The 21,511-nt window shown below is 45.8% G+C and overlaps 1 protein-coding gene across 3 annotated transcripts in view; it reads left to right on the top strand.

Annotated features, from left to right (window-relative positions):
* LOC125519719 (CBS domain-containing protein CBSX2, chloroplastic-like) overlaps positions 1 to 21,511 on the top strand; it is a 43,320-nt gene that overhangs the window by 16,467 nt on the left and 5,342 nt on the right. For all 3 annotated transcript variants that reach the window (XR_007288290.1, XM_048684461.1, XM_048684460.1), the window contains exons 4-5: positions 287 to 335; positions 441 to 493. Coding sequence is in view for 2 of the 3 variants with exons in the window: in XM_048684461.1 (XP_048540418.1) it covers positions 287 to 335; positions 441 to 493 (102 nt within the window). In the remaining variant the exon portion in view is untranslated. The remainder of the gene's footprint in view (positions 1 to 286; positions 336 to 440; positions 494 to 21,511) is intronic.

Raw genomic sequence — 21,511 nt, forward strand, 5'->3', positions numbered from 1 at the left:
TCGAGCAATTTCTTCTGGATAGTTCTAAATATTGATATTTAGTAGGAGACATTTACCTGGAAAATGTCTTTTCCATTGGATGTTTAGTTCCTGTTCTGTCGAATGAACATGAACTCTGAAAGCATGTATATCCCAGTATCCCATTGACTTAACCTATGTTGTCCCTGGTATTAATCTGTAGATTTTCATAGAGCTTTAATATCATGATGTTCTTGTACGCAGTGTTAATATACGACATTTTTTAAGCACAGTATTCACTCGTGCTGCAATTTATTTCATACAACAGGTTGGTGTGGTCTCAGATTATGATCTGTTAGCACTGGACTTGATATCAGGTATTGTTTGGAATTGTTGTGTAAGTTTCACCTTGTTTATATAATATTTTGTCCATATTATCAGCTATCTTGCATTGATTAACGTTTCAATTTCTTTCCCTTTAGGAAATGGACAGGCTGAAGCGGACATATTTCCTGAGGTGGACAGCACTTGGAAGGTACATTTTGAAAGGCTTGGACGGATAATAGACTTAATTGTGTCGCATGGTTATGCATCTACCTTGACCACCCCCCTCCCTCACATGCACACGCGCATACGCATACACACAAGTTGTAGATGTAGTTTGTCACTGGATGTGGGATGACATGTAGGATTGTAGGAGAGCTCAAATAAAAATTACTTTTGTGAAAGGGAATGATAGGCTTGGGCTCAGTCAAATCAGACTGGCGATGGTGGAAACGGATCTGAGCTTATAGCCACCTTGGCTTGGCAGCCACATGAACTTGGGCTTGATGCAGACTTTGCCCTGACAATCACGGCAGGAATGGCTAGACATTCTCCCAAGCCCTCCTACCACTGCCAGGGCTTGCACAATCTCTCCTGATACGGGGCAAGACCGCAAGGGTGGCCCGTTCTTCACGAATTGGAGGTGGATTTAAAAAGTAGCATAAGAACAAGGCACAAATCCAAAGGAAACACAAGAGAATAACGCTATTGGACAAGGTCCACACCAAGTACTCCTCAAACCTCAGGCTAAGGTGCATCTTTGATTCAAGAACCAGTGAAAATAACAAGTAACAAGGGTAGTTCTTCTCCAATCTCTAGGAGATATGGAGGTCTTGAGAGATATTCTTCTCCAAATCTGATAGAGGCCAGGGTGTCCTGATCTTTTGATGAGATGATAACTATCGATTTGATGGAGATGATTTTGACGATCCGACTACAAACATGCACGACGTTGCGGCTTAGCAATCGCTAAACCAATCTCCTGAGGTTATTGACGATGCCGGAAGCATGATCAACCTGACCGCGAAGATCTATTCTTACATGCAGTCGAAGAACAAGTAAGAATATGATAATGCAATTTGAATGTTGCGAATATATGTGAAGTATTGATAAAAGTGGGGATCTGGAAGCGGTCTTGGTCTGGTCGTTGGACACAAACGAAATACACGAAGTTGCAATGGCTAACTTTTAACTAAACAAATTCCAAAAGTCTAAACAACGCCCTAAGGGCTGTATATACGGAGGAATAGGGCGGAATTTCGTGACTCCTTGGAGGAGGGATCCGAAACTAACCCTATTTCTGTTTTCCCACACGTACGGACTCTAGAAACAACCTAAGAGGTTGTATTTCGAAATTACATGGGTCTGACCCAAAAACAAGGTGGCGCAACACCTAAAATAAGCTATGGACGAAATTTATGAAGGAACATCTTGTATATTTCATCCCTGTCTTTGTATGTCATCACGGAGGCTTCAAAGTGTTAAAATATGCATTAGAAATGCCGTTCTGGTTCCCTTCGTGCACGCCTTATCTCCATACTTGATCTTGTTTTTGTGTTCATCCCTCTTCTCCCATGCTAGGTCCTTTATTAGTAATCAACATAAATGTACCTAGGCAGCATCTTATTCTCATGAACATTAGAATTATTATCAAAAAATGAAAGTATCTGATAATTCAATTGGCGTGCGTGAGCTTTAGTAATTGGTCCAGTATGTATAGCAACAGTGGCTGTAGGTGTAACAATGATATTGATGTCCTCATCATCCTCCCTTCTTAAAATGAAGTCGTCCTCGACGGAAGCTCATCTTTCTCACCCAAATAAGGTTTTAAATATGCAATGTTAAAAGTAAGACTAATCCCAAAATTTACAGGCAGCTTAAGTTTATATGTATTATCATTTATTTTCTTTAACACCTTAAAAGAACCATCAATATATGGCATTAGCTTTGATTTGTGTAAATCATGAAATCTATTCTTAGACAAATGTAACCAAACAAGATTTACAGGTGCAAACACAACATATTTTTTATCCTTATCTCCAGCGAGTTTATATTTAGCATTCATACGCTCAATGTTTGAAAGGATCGATATGGTTGACTGGAGGGGGGGGGGGGGGGAATAGGCAACTACCAATTTTTAGCTTTTCTTTACCAAATTAAACTTTGCATCAAAGTAGGTTGTCTACATGTGCAACTAGGTGAGCAATCTATATGATGCAATAACAACAAGCGTACAAGCAAGCAAGGGTAGAAACACTAAAGAGATTGCACAAGTAAAGGTAAGAGATAACCAAGAGTGGATCCGGTGAAGACAAGGATGTGTTACCGAAGTTCCTTCCTTTTAAGGGGAAGTACGTCTCCGTTGGAGCGGTGTGGAGGCACAATGCTCCTCAAGAAGCCACTAGGGCCACCGTATTCTCCTCACGCCCTCACACAATACGAGATGCCGTGATTCCACTATTGGTGCCCTTAAAGGCGGCGACCGAACCTTTACAAACAAGGTTGGGGCAATCTCCACAACTTAATCGGAGGCTCCCAACAAAACCACGAAGCTTCACCATAATGGAATATGGCTCCGAGGTGACCTCAACCGTCTAGGGTGCTCAAACACCCAAGAGTAACAAGATCCGCTAGGGATGAGTGGGGGAATCGAAAATCCCTTGGTGGAAGTGTAGATCGGAGCCTTCTCAACCACTCCCGAGCAAATCAACAAATTTGATTGGCTAGAGAGATAGATTGGGCGGAAATGAAGTTTGGAGTATTTAATGGAGCTTGAGCAATAAATGGAGCTTTGGGGGAGGAAGAGGTAGGTGAGAAGGAGGAAGGGGACTCCCTTTTATAGTGGGGGCAACAATCCCGTTGCCCCCCACCAACCAGCCCCGCACAGGGCGGTACTACCGCTGAGAGGGGGCGGTACTACCGCCAGGCGACAGTACTGCCGCGCCAACCAGCGGTACTGCCGCGCTGAGGAGACTTAGTAGGGAACGGACCCAAATGCGGTACTACCGCGGTGGTAGGGCGGTACTACCGCTCCTGGAACGGTACTACCGCCACTACACCCGTGACTAGTGCCGCAAAACCCGACACGAGAAAAAGACCTCTCAAATTGAGGCGGTAGGAGCCAGACTACCCAGCGGTACTACGGCAGAGGGGTCAAGGGCGGTAGTATCGCTATGGAGCGGTACTGCCGCTTGTGACCCTTCGGTCGTAGTACCGCAGGCAGTGCGGTACTACTGCTGGGGCACGAGAGAGAGGGAGAAGAGATCTCTCAAGAAAGCTGAGGACCAGGCGGAGGTGCCAGGCCCCAGCGGTACTACTGCTGTGGAGCCACGGCGGTACTACCGCTGCGAAGCGGTACTGCCGCTTGTGGCTTCTCAGCGGTACTACCGCTGGGTGCGCGGTACTGCCGCTTAAACCTAGACAGAACAAGGAAGAGAGGAGAGATCTCTTCAATGGACAGGAAAAGCTCGGAGGGTGAGAAGCTGATGTATACGTGATGATTCCATCCAAGCAAAACCCCAGCGGACCCCCTCTTGATAGTACGGTGCCCTCTATGCAACGGCGACCACCGAGAAAGAAACAAAAGAGCTACACCGTCTTGAAATACACTCTGAGGGGAAGAAAGCGTCTCGTGCCAGGGGAGAATCTGTGAATAATTCAACGCACAAGATTAGTTCGCAAACATGTTGTCATCAATCACCAAAACTACCTTGAGAGAGATATGCCGTAACAATGTTCTTCTTAGTTAACTTACACATTTTTAAGATCAATTCAGCACGTTGTTTAGCATTAAAATTAACCTTCTCCGAATATGGAAGAGGCAACAAATCAATAAGTGCACGAGATAGAAAACCATACACAATCTCAAAAAGGCACATCTTAGTATTAGAACACAGCGAACGATTATAAACAAATTCAATATGAGGCAAGCATTCTTCTCATATTTTTTTATTCTTTAAAACAACCCTAAGCTTAGTAAATAATGTTTTATTGACTACTTTAGTTTGTCGATCAGTTTGGGGGTGACAAGTAGTACTAAAAAGCAGTTTAAAGGATGTTTGTTTTCAGAAACTTATTGATTTAAGGACTTAAAAAAGTCCCCATAAGTCCCATCTAAACCAAACAGGAGGGATTTATAGGGACTTAAAGTGAGCACTTGGGACTTATGGAATAAGACTCTCAAGGAGGGACTTATATGGACTTATAATTGTAATATGGTCTTTTAGTCCATGTTAAGTCCCAGGAACCAAACAGGTAGGGACTTGAGACTTATAAGTTGGGACTAAAAAAAGTCCTAGGACTTATGAACCAAACAGGGCCTTAGTCCTCAACTTAGTCCATAAACATCTCTAAAAGTGGTTAAGAAATTTAGTATCACGATATGAAACAATAGTATTTCGTACACCATGAAAACGAATAATTTTACGAAAGAACAAATCAACAACATTAGTAGCATCATCGCTTTTATGGCATGGCATAAATGTGCCATTTTCGAAAATCTATCCACGATGACAAATATGCCATCCTTCCTTTCTTTGTTTGACATAATCCTAGTATAAAATTCATAGATATATCCTTTCATGGAATACTAGATACAGGCAAAGGTATATGTAAACCATAAGGATTGAGTCGTGACTTAGCTTTTTGACATGTAGTGCAGCGAGCAACAAAACTCTCAACATCCCGTCTCATCTTTGGCCAAAAGAAATGTGTAGCAAGTACGTTCTCCGTCTTCTTGACGCCAAAGTGTCCCATTAATCCTTCTTCATGAGCTTTTTGCAACAACAAAAGACGAACGGAGTTAGCTGAAATGAATAGCTTGTTAGCACGGAACACAAATCTATTATTAAGGACAAACTTGTTTCATATTCTCCCTTTACAATTTTGTAGCACATTTTTAAATTCAGCATCATGTACATATTAACCTTTGATAGTCTCAAAACCAAATATTTTGAAGTCAAGTTGTGAAAGCATAAGTTGTGAAAGCATATTATAACGACGACACAATGCATCATCAATAATATTTTCTTTACCCTTTTTTATATGTTTCAAAGATTTATGATCAGAATGTATAACAAATTTTTGGACCATAAATAATATTATCATGTTTCTAAAGTTTAAACAAGAGCATATAATTCTTTATTATAAGTAGAATAGTTCAGATTAGGCCTACTCAATTTTTTGGAAAAGTATGTGACAGGTGGTACCACCTTGTAGTAACATACCTCCTAATCCAATTCCACTAGCATCACATTCAAACTCAAAAGTCTTATTAAAATCAGTAAGTTGGAGTAAAGGAGCATGTGTCAACTTATCTTTCAATACTGTGAAGACTTCTTTCTGTGCGGTATCCCAAACAAAAGACAGATTCTTCTTCGTAAGCTCATTGAGAGGTACAACAATGGTGCCGAAATCTCTCACAAAACGCCTATCAAAACCAGCGAGTCCAAGAAAACTCTTTACTTGTGTCACTATTTTGGGCTGCGGCCAACTTTCAATAGCTTCAATCTTGGCTTTATCAACTTCAATTCCCTGTGGAGTAACAACATAGCCAAGAAAAGATACTCGGTCGTGCAAAAGGTGCACTCCCCGAGGTTACCAGATAAACGTGCATCATGTAGGGCAATGAAAACATCACGTAAATGTTTCAAATGTTGTTTCAAAGATCTGCTATAAATCAGTATATCATTAAAATAGACTACCACAAATCGTCCAATAAAAGCACTTAAAACTTCGTTCATTAATCTCATGAAAGTACTAGGTGCATTAGTTAACCCAAAAGGCATGACTAATCACTCATATAATTCAAACTTAGTTTTAAATGCTGTTTTTCATTCAGCTCCCAATTTCATGCGAATTTGATGGTATCCACTACGCATATCAATTTTGGAGAATATTGTAGAGCCACACAATTCATATATCATCTAGCCTAGGAATATGATGCTGATAACGAATAGTAATATTATTAATGCCTCTACAATCAACACACATACACGATGTACCATTTTTTTGGCACTAGTATAATAGGAACAACACAAGGACTAAGAGATTCGCGTATGTAACCTTTGTCGAGTAGCTCTTGTACTTGACGCATAATCTCCTTTGGATTGGTACGACATGACACACGGTTTGGCAGCGAAGCACCGGGAATTAAGTCAATTTGGTGATCAATTCCTCGAATAGGTGGTAATGGCAATGAAACACCGGAAATTAAGTCAATTTGATACTCGATCCCTTGAATAAGTGGTAATCCCGGTGACACATCTTCTGTAAAGACGTCAGCGAACTCCTGCAAAATGTTAGTGACTGTAGGAGGTAAAGAAGAAGGCACGTCCTCGAATGAAAATAATGTCTCTTTGCACACAAAGCATAACAAACAGATTTGCTGAAATCTAGATCATCAATATCAGATTTGGTGGCAAGTAAACATTCACTTTTCAATTTAATTTCAGAAACAATACTAAATAATTTATTATTAGGCTTCATGCTCAAATTCTTTTGCCACAGTCTGATTCTCACTCTTATTTTACCTTTTTTTTTGCTTTACTAGCTCTATGAATATTATCTTTTAAAATGGAATCAGGAGGCATAGGAAGCAAAGTAATATGTTTATTCTTATGAACAAGAGTATATTGATTGTTTCTATCATGGTGTACAGAATTTTTATTAAATTGTCATGGTCTATCAAGTACTAAGGACCATGTCATCCATTTTTACTTCCTTTGGTTTTTCTACATATAACATATATATACATGAGTAACTTTCATAGTTCATAAAATATAAAGCCAAAATATTATCACAAGAATTAGAAGGCATGAAAATATTGCAACTCAGTTTCCACATATAAGTGAAGCTTTTATTCATATCAAAAGATTGACAATGTTCATCATCAAACCATCCCAACATTGATGAATATATCTTACTTGCATCAAATTTACATGCTACAACATATTTAAATAAGCAAACATGCAATAAGTCATTGGTCACATAATTCTACCAAGATTAGGGTCATATCAAAATGATTAAACATTGGCACAATTATTTTCAAATGTATTTGATTCAAATCTGATTTATTCCCTGATTCACATGGTTCTTTTGCATCAACAGTTAATTCAATGGGTGCACTTGACATTGTTGATATTGCATTTGTTTGATCACATGGCAAAGTCAAATAATCAACGTAGTCTTCTAAAATAGGTGGTGTAATCAAAGTGGTGGGTAGGTCATCACATTGTGCATTGAAATTGACAAGGCATTCATCATACTCATGTGGAGGTGGAAGATCAGTACCTTTGTCTTTACCTTTTATGGTCAACTCAGATGATGTAGGCACTCTTGGTGGTGATGTGTCACATGGCGAAGGTGATGTAGTCCTCACAACAACGGATGCGGTTGTCATAGTCTGCCTAGTAGACAACAAGTCGTTTTATTTCCTGTTCAGCTTTGCAAGCAAGACAAGACAAATGGTCCATAGAATAACACTCTTCATGAATTAGTATCTCTTAAATATCACAGTTTAATCCTCCCCAAAATCTATTCATAAAATTGTCTTCACTTTCTTCTAAAAATGAGCGCAACAAAGTAGTTTGTAAATCATCATAATATTTTAATACGGTGTTAGTGCCTTGTTTTAAATGTTGTAATTTTTTAATCATGCCACGAGTATAATAAACATCAACGAATCTATCTTTCATAACAAGTTTTGAATCATCCCAAGTATTAGGTATAAAATCAGGGTTTAACCGACAATATTCACTCCACCAAATTAAGGCAAAGCTACTTAAAGTACTAACCGCAACTTGAAATTTTACACACTCATCAATATTATGTGAAACAAATATATCATTTATTTCATACTCTCATCCAATATATAAATGAGGCCTAAAACGACCATTAAAGGGTGGCATGGAAACATTAACCTGATTATGCGCATTTTGATGTCGTTGCTCCTCTTGTGACGGTTGTTGTGTTTTCTTATGTGGTGGCAAGTCTCCCACAATCGACAAAGCCCATAAATTGACTTTGAATTCTGTCATGATTAGTAGAAATAAGAAACAAAATCCAAAAATAATATTCCTATAACTATTGCGACGAGGTGGTAAAACGCTCATAATATAGCAAATATTAAAGTCTTACAAATTCTTACCATGCAGTAGGTAGTGACCGGCAACCAGCGGTGTCAAATAACTCCAAAGATTAAGAAAGCGATTGTCAGGTGAACGTAAATATGCACGTGATAGAGGCAAAGATGTCCTGTCTTTCGATGAGATAGTGAGAGAACTTAGGAGAGTGCTGGACTGCAGCTAAGCCCCCGAGTGGGAGGATTGCTCTCCACTCGGTAGGATTTTTCAAACTTACGCGAGTGTTGGACTGCAGCTAAGCCCCCGAGTGGGAGGATTGCTCTCCACTCGGTACGATTTTTCAAACTTAGGCGAGTACTGGACTGCAGCTAAGCCTCCTAGTGAGAGAACTTAGACGAGTGCTGGACTGCAGCTAAGCCCCTGAGTGGGAGAATTGCTTTCCACTCGGTAGGATTTTTCAAACTTAGGCGAGTGCTGGACTGCAGCTAGCCTCTTAGTGAGAGAACTTAGGCGAGTGCTGGACTGCAGCTAAGCCCCCGAGTGGGAGGATTGCTCTCCACTCGGTAGGATTTTTCAAACTTAGGCGAGTGCTGGACTGCAGCTAAGCCTCCTAGTGAAAGAACTTAGGCGCGTGCTGGACTGCAGCTAAGCCCCCGAGCGGGAGGGTTGCTCACCGCTCGGTAAGATTTTTTCAAACTTAGGCGAGTACTGGACTGCAGCTAAGTCTCCTAGTGGGAGAACTTAGGCGAGTGCTGGACTGCAGCTAAGCCCCCGAGTGGGAGGATTGCTCTCCACTCGGGAGGATTTTTTCAAACTTAGGCGAGTGCTGGACTGCAGCTAAGCCTCCTAGTGAGAGAATTTAGGCGAGTGCTGGACTGCAGCTAAGCCCTCGAGCGGGAGGGTTGCTCTCCACTCGGTAGGATTTTTTCAAACTTAGGCGAGTACTGGACTGCAGCTAAGTCTCCTAGTGGGAGAACTTAGGCGAGTGCTGGACTGCAACTAAGCCCCCGAGTGGGAGGGTTGCTCTTCACTCGGTAGGATTTTCTTTCGAATTTAGGCGAAACGGATTCGCGACTAAGCCACCCACTGGGGGATTTCAGAAGTAAATAAGAACACAACAATCTAATGATAGGACCATAAGCTCTTGTCTTTGATAAACAAATTATAAAAGGTGTTTCTTATTACATTTTATTCGACCGAGTGCTTAAGTATAAAAGGGGCGGAGCAGCTCCGCGTTCCAAGCCCGTGGCTCGTCTTTCTGATGCTCAATACTGTAAAGATGGTATGCTCCATTGTGAAGAACTTTGGTGAAGATGAAGGGGCCTTCCCAAGTCGGGGCGAGGTTGTGTGGTTTCTGTTGGTCAACTCGAAGAACCAGATCTCCCTTTTGAAAGGCTCGACCCTTCACATTTCTGGCATGGAATCGATGCAAATCTTGCTGGTAAATGGTCGACCGGATCAAGACCATCTCTCTTTCCTCCTCCAAGAGATCGACTGAATCTTGCCGGGCCTGCTCTGCTTCCTCTTCGAAGAAGAGCTCGACTCGGGGTGCGTTGTGGAGCAGGTCACTTGGCAAAACTGCTTCGGCTCCGTAAACCAAAAAGAAAGGAGTTCGTCCAGTCGACCGATTAGGAGTTGTCCTCACGCCCCACAGAACTGACGGAAGTTCATCAACCCAAGCACCTACTGCGTGTTTGAGATCACGCATCAGTCGGGGTTTCAATCCTTTGAGAATTAGGCCATTGGCTCTTTCTGCTTGTCTGTTCGACTGCGGGTGAGCGACCGAAGCATAGTCGACTCGAGTACCCTGAGAGGTGCAGAAAGCTCTGAATTCATCGGAGTTGAAGTTCGACCCGTTGTCCGTGATGATGCTGTGTGAGACTCCATATCTGAACGTCAATTCTCTGATAAAACTGACAGCGGTGCTAGCATCAAGGTTCTTGATATGTTTAGCTTTGATCCATTTGATAAACTTGTCCGACTGCAACGAGCACATGAGTGAAGCCGCTCCTGCCAGTTCTCAGTGGTCCAACCATATTCAGTCCCCAAACAGCAAAGGGCCAGATGAGGGGGATGGTCTTCAGGGCAGACGCTGGCTTGTGAGACATGTCGGAGTAAAACTGGCAGCCTTCACATCTGTCGACTATATCTTTCGCCATTTCATTTGCTCGTGGCCAATAGAATCCAGCTCGGTATGCTTTAGCCACGATGGCCCGGGAGGACGCATGATGACCACAGGTCCCCGAGTGGATGTCATTGAGGATCATTCGACCTTCTTCTGATGCTATGCATTTCTGACTGACTCCAGTCACGCTTTCCCTGAACAACTATCCTCTTATCACAGTAAAGGCCTTAGACCGACGGACGATCTGTCGAGCCTTTTCTTCATCCTTTGGGAGTTCTTTCCTGAGGATGTACGCAATGTAGGGCACCGTCCAGTCGGGAGTAATGGCCATAACCTCCATGATCAGGTCGACCACGCTGGGACCTCGACTTCAGTCGGATCTGTGGCGCTCTTAGGTTGTGGGGGCTCTTCAGTAAAGGATCTTTCTGAACTGTCGGCGAGTGAATATATTTCAAAAACACATTGCTGGGGATGACTTCTCTCTTGGAACCTATCTTTGTCAAATCGTCGGCTGCTTGATTTTTCAGTCGGGATATGTGGTGGAGTTCTAACCCCTCAAACTTCTTTTCGAGCTTTCTCACTGCGTTGCAGTAACCAGTCATGGCTGGGCTTCTGAAGTCCCACTCCTTCATCACTTGATTAACTACCAAATCTGAGTCGCCATAGACCATGAGGCGACGGACGCCGAGTGAAATGGCCATGCGCAACCCATACAAGAGTGCTTCATATTCTGCTTCGTTGTTGGAGGAATCAAAGTGAATCTGGAGGACATATCTGAGTCTGTCTCCTCGGGGGATACCAGAACTACTCCAGCACCAGAACCGTTCAGCATCTTGGATCCATCAAAGAACATGGTCCAGTGCTCAGAGTGAACTTGAGTCGGCAGTTGCTGTTCGATCCACTCGGCGAGGGAATCTGCTATTGCTTGGGACTTGATGGCTTTCTTTGCCTCAAACTTGATATCCAGGGGAAGGAGTTCAATCGTCCATTTGGCCACTTGACCAGTTGCATCTCTGTTGTGCAGAATCTCTGACAATGGAGCCTCGCTGACGACTGTAACAGAGTGATCTGAGAAATAGTGTGCAACCTTCTTCGTGGTCATGTAAATCCCATAAACAAGCTTCTGATAATGAGGATATCTCTGCTTTGACGGGGTCAGGACTTCAGAAATATAATAAACTGGGCGTTGAACCTTATAAGCTTTTCCTTCTTCTCGCTCGACCGTAAGTACTGTACTGACGACTTGTCCAGTGGCTGCTATATAAAGCAGTAGAGGCTCTTTGCTGATTGGAGCAGCAAGCACCGGCTGGGTGGAAAGCAGGGCTTTTAGCTCTGCAAACGCTGCATCAGCTTCTGGGGTCTACTCGAACTTGTTTGATTTCTTCATCAGTCGGTAAAGAGGCAGCGCCTTTTCACCGAGGCGAGAAATGAATCGACTTAGGGCGGCCAAGCAACCAGTAAGCTTCTGGACATCATGCACACGCACAGGGCGCTTCATTCGGAGTATAGCGCCTATTTTCTCTGGGTTAGCATCGATTCCTCGTTCGGAAACAAAAAAACCGAGTAACTTTCCGCTTGGAACTCCAAACGTGCATTTCGATGGATTGAGCTTGATATCAATACCTTCTGAGGTTGGCAAAGGTTTCAGCAAGGTCAGTCAGTAGGTCGGAACCTTTACGTGACTTGACCACAATGTCATCCATGTATGCTTCCATATTCCGACTGATCTGAGTGAGCAGGCACTTCTGAATCATCCGCATGAATGTGGCTCCGACGTTTTTCAAACCGAGTGGCATTGTGACATAACAGAAGCACCCAAACGGGGTGATAAAACCTGTCTTTATTTCGTCGGGTCCATACAGACGGATCTGGTGGTACCCGGAGTAGGCGTCCAAAAAGGACAAACGTTCGCACCCTGCAGTCGAGTCGACTATCTGGTCGATGCGAGGGAGAGAAAAGTGATTTTTCGGGCAGGCCCGATTGATATGCTTGAAATCGATGCACATGCGAAGTGAGTCGTCTTTCTTTGGGACCATGACAACATTGGCTAATCACTCGGAGTGGTAAATCTCTTGGATAAACTCAACTGCCAAAAGCCGAGCCACCTCTTCCCCGATTGCCTTTCTTTTCTGGACGGCGGACCGTCGAAGATGTTCTTTGACTGGTTTCACCTTCGGGTCGACTCGCAAACGATACTCAGCCAGTTCCCTGAGAACACCCGGCATGTCAGAAGGCTTCCATGCAAAGATGTCCCAGTTCTCACGGAGGAACTGGATGAGCGCTTCCTATTTGGAGTCGAGTGAAGCCGAAATGTGAGTCGGAGCAGTATTGGGATCTGTCGGGTGAATGTGAATCGGCTTCATTTCACCAGACGACTGGAATGCTGAATCTGTGGCTGGCTTCTTGGCTCGCAGCAAGTTACTCGGATCTGCATTTTTCTGGTATTCTTGCAATTCTACCACAGACATCTGGGCATCGGCGATCTTTGAGCTCTTCTGGAAGCATTCTTCCACCTTCCGATTGCCAGAGATAGTGATCACTCCTCTGGGACCAGGCATCTTCATTTTGAGGTACACGTAACATGGTCGAGCCATAAATCGTGCATAAGCTGGCCTGCCCAGAATTGCATGATAAGCACTCTGAAAATCCACAACTTCAAACGTCAACTTTTCTTTACGGTAATTTTTGGAATCACCGAAAACCACGTCGAGTGCAATCTGACCGAGGGATGCAACCTTCTTGCCTGGAATGACACCATGGAAACTCATATGGCTTTCGCTGAGTCTGGACATCGGAATGCCCATTCCTTTCAATGTTTCTGCATACAGTATGTTCAGGCCACTGCCACCGTTCATCAGGACCTTTGTCAGTCGAGTGCCTTCGACCACCGGGTCGACCACAAGTGCTTGCCTCCCAGGGGTGGCGATGTGCGCTGGATGATCAGACTGGTCGAATGTAATGGCAGTCTGCGGCCACTTCAAGTAACTGGGTGTCGCCGGAGCGACCATGTTCACTTCCCTGTTGATGACTTTCAATCGATTTTTGCTCTCAACGTCAGTAAAAATCATCAGAGTGGAATTCACGTGGGGATAACCATCGTCATCCTCTTCCTCATCCTCAGCCTTGTCTGCCTCCTTCTCTTTTTCCTTGGGCTGTTTCTCTCGGAACTGCTGGATTAGGAGCCGACACTGCCGAGTGGTGTGTTTCGGGTAAATGAAATTACCTTCTTCATCTTTTTTGGTGTGGATATGGCACGGCAGATCCAACACGTCATTTCCATCTTGAACTTTTATTTTCTTGGAGTTCCACGGCCCTTTGGGCTTCCTCTTGAACTTTCCTTGAACCACAGCCAAGGCTTTACCCAGAGCAGCTGGCTCGGCCTTGTGCTTCTATTTTCGACTGGAGTTTTCTCCTCCGGCTTCGTGGGCGACTACTTTGTGCTTGCCGCTCCGGAGTCACTCTTCTTCTTCACCATTGGCATACTTGGTGGCAATTTCCATCATCCGAGCCAGAGTCATATTTCCTGTCCGTCCGAATTTCATATTCAACTCTCTATACCTGACGCCTTCCTTAAAGGCACAAATTGCCTGATGATCTGACACATCTTCTACCGTGTGGTGTAGGGTGATCCATCTCTGGATATAATCCCTTAAAGTTTCATTCGGCTTCTGGACACAACACTGTAACTCTGTCAAACCCGCCGGTCGTTTGCAAGTGCCCTTGAATGTTCTGACAAACACTTGGGCGAGATCTTCCCAAGTATAGATGCTGCCAGGCGCTAACTGATTCAGCCATGCTCTAGTTGAGCCTTCCAACATCAGAGGAAGGTGTTTCATGGCCACTTCATCATTGCGCCGCCAATCTGGACAACCACTCGGTAGTCTTCAAGCCAAGTGTCAGGCTTGGACTCTCCGGTGAACTTACTAACTCCAGACGCCAACCTGAAGTTGGGGGGAATCACCGCAGCTCTGATAGCTCTGCTGAAGCACTCTGGACCAGAGACATGCACCCTGTTGCTGGTTTGTGGACCTCCATCATGGCCCTCTCGGTGAGCTCTGTTTCTGTCGACCAAGTCCTGCACGAGAATAGATCTCGCATTAAAGCCTGGCTCCCTGGGGTCGATTGGAATACCTCGCCCAACACTGTGAGGGCGTCTGTCTTCATGCTGCCGAGGCACGTACGACCCGCTCCTCGGGGGAGGCGTGGGCATTCGACGTCGATCATCACGATCGACTCGGCGATCATACTGCTCTCGGTTTCTGTACTGATCTCGTCGATCCCCACGTCCCTCACGCCTCGGAGGCGATCTTGGGCTATGGGCCGACTGAACTGTATCTGCCATCACGGATCTGCTGTGGATCCTATCCCGCGACTGAGATACAACTGTATTCTGCTCTCCCGCCGCCCGGAGCAAGGCTCGGATCTGCACCAGACCTCGACCAGCTTCTGACTGGGAGGGTTGGATCGACTCCGCTATCCGGGCAGCAACAGCTAGATTCTGGATCGGGGTTCGGTATACCTGAGTTGGAGGTGGAAAAAGTTGGCGCCGACTGGACTCAGAAGCACGTTGTCGAGCGCGATCGTCGAGTGCGCGCTGGAGGTTCTCCGGTCGATTGCGCTCAGCCAGATTGGCCAAGCACGCCTGCTCCAAGGCCTGGGCCTCGGGGGTTTCTCCAACTATAGGAGTGTGCAGGGCATCCATGTTCCGGCGACGAAGTTCTTCCCTCTGCTGTGAGGAGAGAGGTTCGGGGCGGTACTCCTCGTGAACGCGCGACGGATCGCCGTTCCCGTCACCTCCGTCTTCACGATTGAAGCCAGGAGGACTGCGTGGTCCATTGACCATCAGGACTTCCGCCGCCGAGTCATTGCTGCCGCACTCGGATACGGTCTCTACGGAGCCAGTCGACAGATCGAACAGGCCGTAGAGATTCGTCGGGCTCGATCGCCGCGACTTGAGGGGTGGCCCATTGGCAGGCCACCGCATGCTTCACCCACCGCTGAAGCCTCGACCGACCGGTGCGCTTGCTTCGGCGGGTCGCAGGGAGGGGGAAAGCTGCTGGAGTCGACTGGTACTGGGTCGACGGTTGCCGCAGGAGGACACCGCGGACGCACGCGCGAAAATGCACCATGTAAGCGTTGTGCTTTGGCCTCATGATCAGTTACCGTGTCTCCAGCAGCATTGGTGAGAGAAGCAATACAATTAGACCTATACTGAATGGTAGCCAAGGCATGAAAAAATTGTGAGTTTTCATTCCCAAGAATAACCCATTTGATTTTACCCCTCTTCTGCCAATGAACCTTTTGTTGTTTCAATAAACTGAGGAGCTGTGCTTTAAGGTCCATTCTAAGAACCGTTTCTGTATCAATAAGCACTCTGTAATTTTCAAGGGCATCCAACATTGCTACTAGGGCATTGATATCTGAAATATCTTGCTTGAGATTGGATAAAGTTTGGCCCAAACCTTGAGATTTTTCCTGAGAATTTTCATCTTTGCATTGAGTCTTTTGGCTGCATCTGCAAAGTGTACTTCGTGTCCAAACTGACTCTACCAGGGGCAGGAATTGGTCATGTTCCAGCCATCTATTCTCAAATCTGAAGAGATTACTCTTGGGCATAGAGGTTTGTATGTTGATGACACAGGGTACATGATCAGAGGTGGTCATGGCCAGAGGTAGTGCCAGAGTATTAGGGTAGGAAAGGGTCCAGGCTGGTGAGGTGAAGAACCAATCCAATCTTTCAAGAAGAGGAGCAGTCTGCATGTTACTCCAGGTATATTTCCTACCCTTTAAAGGTACTAGTTAAAGGTATGTCCACTAGGCCAAGTTTACTGATGACTGCATTGAACATAAGCATCTCATTGATACTACCCCCTGGTTTTTTCCTAGCATCAAAACTTCTGATGAGATTGAAATCCCCTACTAATAACCAATCTGCCTCTTCAGGAATTTGAATGCCATCAAGCCATGCGAGAAATTCAAGCTTCTTATCATCTTGACAAGGAGCATATATGTTAGTTAGGGTCCAACATGAGCCACATCTGGTCGATTGAAAGCCAACTAAGAGGCTTTGTTTTCGAGTCGTTTGACTAGTCGACGACTAGTCGATGAGTCGCTGCTCCAGGTTCGACTCACACTCTCGACTCGACTCCTGGTATGAGTCAAGCGACTCGAGCGACTAGTCACGACTAGTCGCTCTTTCTGGGTCGAGCGACTCACTTAAATTGAGCCCAACTGTTATATGTTTTGTTTACAGTATGGGCCGGCCCATCTCCCCTGGAAACCTAGATCGATCATCCCCCACCCCTCCCCCTCCCCCCGATCCAACCCTCTCCAGCCGCCACACCCCCTGCTGTCGTTCCCCTCCTCCCCTCCTATGGTGTGCTCCTCCCCTCCTCCCCTGCTACTGTTGTTCTCCTCCCCTCCCCTCCCCTGGTTGCTGCTCCTGCTGTTGTGCTCCTCCCCTCCTCCCCTCCTCCCCTGGTTGATGTGGCTGCTGGTGTGCTCCTCCCCTTGTTGCTGCTGCTGCTGTTGAGCACTCGTGCTCCTCCCCTCCTCCCCTGGTTGATGTGGCTGCTGGTGTGCTCCTCCCCTTGCTGCTGCTGCTGCTGCTGTTGAGCACTTGTGCTCCTCCCCTGGCTGCTGCTTAACTCACGTCGACTCGTCGCCATGTCGACTCATCGACCATGAGTCTAGAGTCGCCCCCCTGAGCGACTCGTCGACTCATCGACTCGAAAACATTGCTGAGAGGGCATATTCGTTGAGCACTTCTCCAGAAAATTGAGATGAGGCCCAGACAATTAGTAATCCTCCTGATGGTAAATAAGCAAAACAATCAAATCTGGCTAGGCAGAATTTTCTGATGAAGGAAATGTCTATAATTTCTTTGTTGATTTCCTGAAAACAGACCATAGAACAACCACTCTCATCAATCTTATTCTGGATATGCAGCCATTTATCTGGAGAATTGACGCCTCTTATGTCCCAGTTAAGTACTTTCCAAGCTTGCTTGGTCATTGTGAACAAATAGAGGGAGTGGGGTGCACAAGGGTACATAGCAATGACCTGAGAGGGACCAGGCCAAGGCAACAACATATACAAACTGCAGATAATCATCATAGTCACATAGACCTTTAACTGAACATAACTGGAAGGCTAAGTAATAAGCCATAGGATAACAAAGGAAGCTGACTAGAGCTGCAGTTCCTCTTTCCTTCACTGCCTTCTTCTTGGGGTTCTTCTTGGTCTTGGCATCATTAGGAACCTTCTTGGATGTTTTCTGCTTCTTCTGCACTGGAGGCTTGCTCTCCACCATCCCAAATTTATCATAGAGGCTCTTGACCACCTTCTTGTTAAGTGGAGGAGCATCTGCAGCACATGCAAGACAATCTTTGTCAAGGCATGTCTTACCCTTGTAGCCCCTGGCCAGTTGCTTGAGTCTAGCACTCCTAACTTCTGAGACCACTAGGGGAGTTTTCTGTTGCCTTTTCCTGATGTGCACCACAGAAGTACTAAAATGCTCCACTTGCACAACATGAGAGGATCTAAGTGCCTGTGGGGTGGAATAACCCTTGGTAGCATTCTGTCCAGCCAAAAACAGAGAGCACACTGATGGGGCTTCTGATGGGCAGCCTTGAGGGACCAGAAAAACTGAAAAGACAGTCCATTTGAATTGCCTTCCTGGATTAACTGCCAAAGCTTCGATTGGAGAATATTTTTTACCCACACAAAATCCTCAGATGACAGCAATTTAGCTATGAAAAAGTCAGTCCAAGATACTGGAACAGACAGACTGGCAGTTTGGTAAAGCAGGACAAAAGTGTTTCTCCCTGGCAGCTCTTCCTTCCTGAGAGAAGACAGCAGTAAGCTGGAGATTGTCTGCAGTTTGAACCTCTTTGTCCTGGGTCTGAACAACATTCTTCTCCAAATCAGCTTGAACAGGATTGCCTATAGCAGAGGAGAGAGTGGCATGTGTTGTCATTGCAATCTGAGGTGTTTCAGTAGCCGCACAATGAGAAGACAAGGTGTAGAATAGGTTCTGACTCAAGTAGCACCTCATGCTTTGCATCTGCAAAATGATGTAGGGTAGGAACCCTAATCGGCCGATCTTTCACGAAAGGAGCGGATCTTGCGATGAACACGAAGAACACGAGGAGGGAAACGAGGGGAAAATCACAAGGGGAACACAAGAGAACACTCAAACCAACAAGTATGATCACACATGCGCTAGATCCATGAACACAAAGGAAGATACGAGATCCAAAGTCAACAACGGACGATACAAAGGTAGCCGGTCTTCTCCGTGAGGAGGTCTTGAATTCACAAGGGGATCTTCCCTTAGAGGGGTCTTGAATTCAAAGGGATCTTCTCCGAAGAGGGGCCGCGGTCTCTCTCGTGGAGTAGATCCGATGTGGATGAGCAATGATCTATCTCTAAATATGAGCTAAACCAATGCTAACCCTAGTTAGGATGAATATGAGATCTATTTATAGTCTTAGTGCGGATGGGGGGCGAAAGGAGGGGGTACATGGGCTTCGAGCTCGAAACTGGACACAGCCAGGTATCGGACGTCCGCCGGGGGCCGGTCGTCCGGTGGCTCACGGGCGTCCGGTAGTAGCCGGTCGTCCGCTGGTTCTGGCTCGGATGTGGAAGTTGCGGATTTCCGGAAGGGGCCGGTCGTCCGGTCGCTGGACGTCCGGTGGCGTCGGACTTCCGCTCGTTTGGCTCGGGTGCGGTGTCGCCGGTCGTCCGGTCCGGGCCGGACGTCCGCTCGCTGTAGCTCGGCTGGGGCTTCAGGCTCCGGGCGTCCGGTCCCGGCCGGTCGTCCGGTGGCTGGGGCTTCGTCCGCAGCTCTTCTTCTTCTCCGTCTTCACGCCCATCTTCCTCTTCTGATCCTCCTTGCTCCTTGGCTTCTTCATGGCCAACTCCTTGATACCTGAGTATGCACAATGTCTCCGTTTGAGGTAGTAGTCATGTCTCATGTGCATCGAAGTGGAAATGTGAGAGGAGAGATGTCACCTTGGTTTCGAGAGCTCTTGCACGTGCTCGTGTCATGGGTCCAAGTGGTGTTGTAGGAGATGTAGTTGGGTCCATAGGGATGACCTTGGGATGCTCTGCATCATCTCCCCTCCCTTGGGGAAGATCCGTCCTCGGATCAAATTCTTCATCACCATGAAAGGGCGAGAGGTCCTTGACATTGAAGATATCGCTCACTTTGTACTTGTCGCGGGGAAGGTCGATCTTGTAAGCGTTGTCGTTGTAGCGTGCAAGCACCTTGAAGGGTCCGTCCGCTCGTGGTCGAAGTTTGGACTTGCGTTCTTGGGGAAAGCGGTCCTTGCGAAGGTGTAGCCACACGAGATCACCAATGTTGAAGACCATGGGGTGCTTGTTGATGTTGAGCTTGGTCGCAAGTCGTTGTACTTGGCGCTCGATAGTATGTCTTGTATCTTCATGCACCTTCTTGAGATGGGTCACACGTGCACTTGCGTCCAAATTGATGCGCTCTTGGAGTGGTAGAGGAAGAATGTCCAATGGTGATAATGGGTTGAATCCGTAGACGACCTCGAAGGGGGACTTGCCGGTTGTTGAGTGTTTTGCTCGGTTGTAGGTGAACTCGGCGATAGGTAGGCACTCCTCCCACTCCTTGATGTTCTTCTTGATGAGTACTCGAAGTAGAGCGGAGAGTGTGCGGTTGGTCACCTCCGTTTGGCCGTCGGTTTGTGGATGATACGCCGTGGAGAAGAGTAGCTTGATTCCGAGCTTGGCGCATAGGGTCTTCCAAAAGTAGCTAAGGAATTTGACGTCGTGGTCCGAGACGATAGTCTTTGGCACTCCATGTAGACGCAATATTTCTCTACAAAGAGATTAGCAACATGTGAAGCATCGTCTATCTTGTTGCAAGGAATGAAATGTGCCATTTTAGAGAAACGGTCCACAACGACAAATACCGAATCCTTCCCATTTCTAGTCCTAGGCAAATCAAGTACGAAATCCATGCTAATGTCTTCCCATGATTGATATGGAATTGGGAGAGGCATGTAAAGGCCATGGGATTGAGCTTTAGACTTAGCTTTGTGACATGTAGAGCATCGGTTGGTGAAGCGGTTAACGTCACGAAACATCTTGGGCCAATAGTAGTTCTTGGAGAGCGTGGCAAAAGTCTTGTCGCGTCCAAAATGTTCCATTAAGCCTCCTCCATGAGATTCCTGCAAAAGTAACAAACGAAGAGAAGACTCGGGGATGCAAAGCTTGTTAGCTCTCATAAGATATCCATCTTTGATGTAATAGCATTCCCAAGAGGTGTGCGTCAAACACTTGGCATAAGGAGTAGCAAAAGTAGGATCATGCTCATACAAGTCTTTTATATGCTCAAAACCAATGACATACAATTCAAGTTGAGTAACAAGCATGCATATGCGGGAAAGGGCATCCGCCACAATGTTTTCCTTACATTTAATGTACTTGATGACACAAGGAAAAGACTCAATAAATTCACTCCATTTAGCATGACGCTTGTTCAACTTGGTTTGGCCCTTAAGATACTTGAGCGTTTCATGTAGGGTAGGAATCCTAATCGGCCGATCTTTCATGAAAGGAGCGGATCTCGCGATGAACACGAAGAACACGAGGGAAACGAGGGAAAAATCACAAGGGGAACACAAGAGAACACTCAAACCAACAAGTATGATCACACATGCGCTAGATCCATGAACACAAAGGAAGATACGAGATCCAAAGTCAACAACGGACGATACAAAGGTAGCCGGTCTTCTCCGTGAGGAAGTCTTGAATCCACGAGGGGATCTTCCCTTAGATGGGTCTTGAATCCAAAGGGATCTTCTTCAAAGAGGGGCCGCGGTCTCTCTCGTGGAGTAGATCCGATGTGGATGAGCAATGCTCTATCTCTAAATATGAGCTAAACCAATGCTAACCCTAGCTAGGATGAATATGAGATCTATTTATAGTCTTAGTGCAAATGGGGGGCGAAAGGAGGGGGTACATGGGCTTCAGGCCCGAAACTGGACAC

The sequence above is a fragment of the Triticum urartu genome, chromosome 7 (assembly GCF_003073215.2).
Source record: "Triticum urartu cultivar G1812 chromosome 7, Tu2.1, whole genome shotgun sequence".
In the NCBI taxonomy this organism is placed as follows: Eukaryota; Viridiplantae; Streptophyta; class Magnoliopsida; order Poales; family Poaceae; genus Triticum; species Triticum urartu.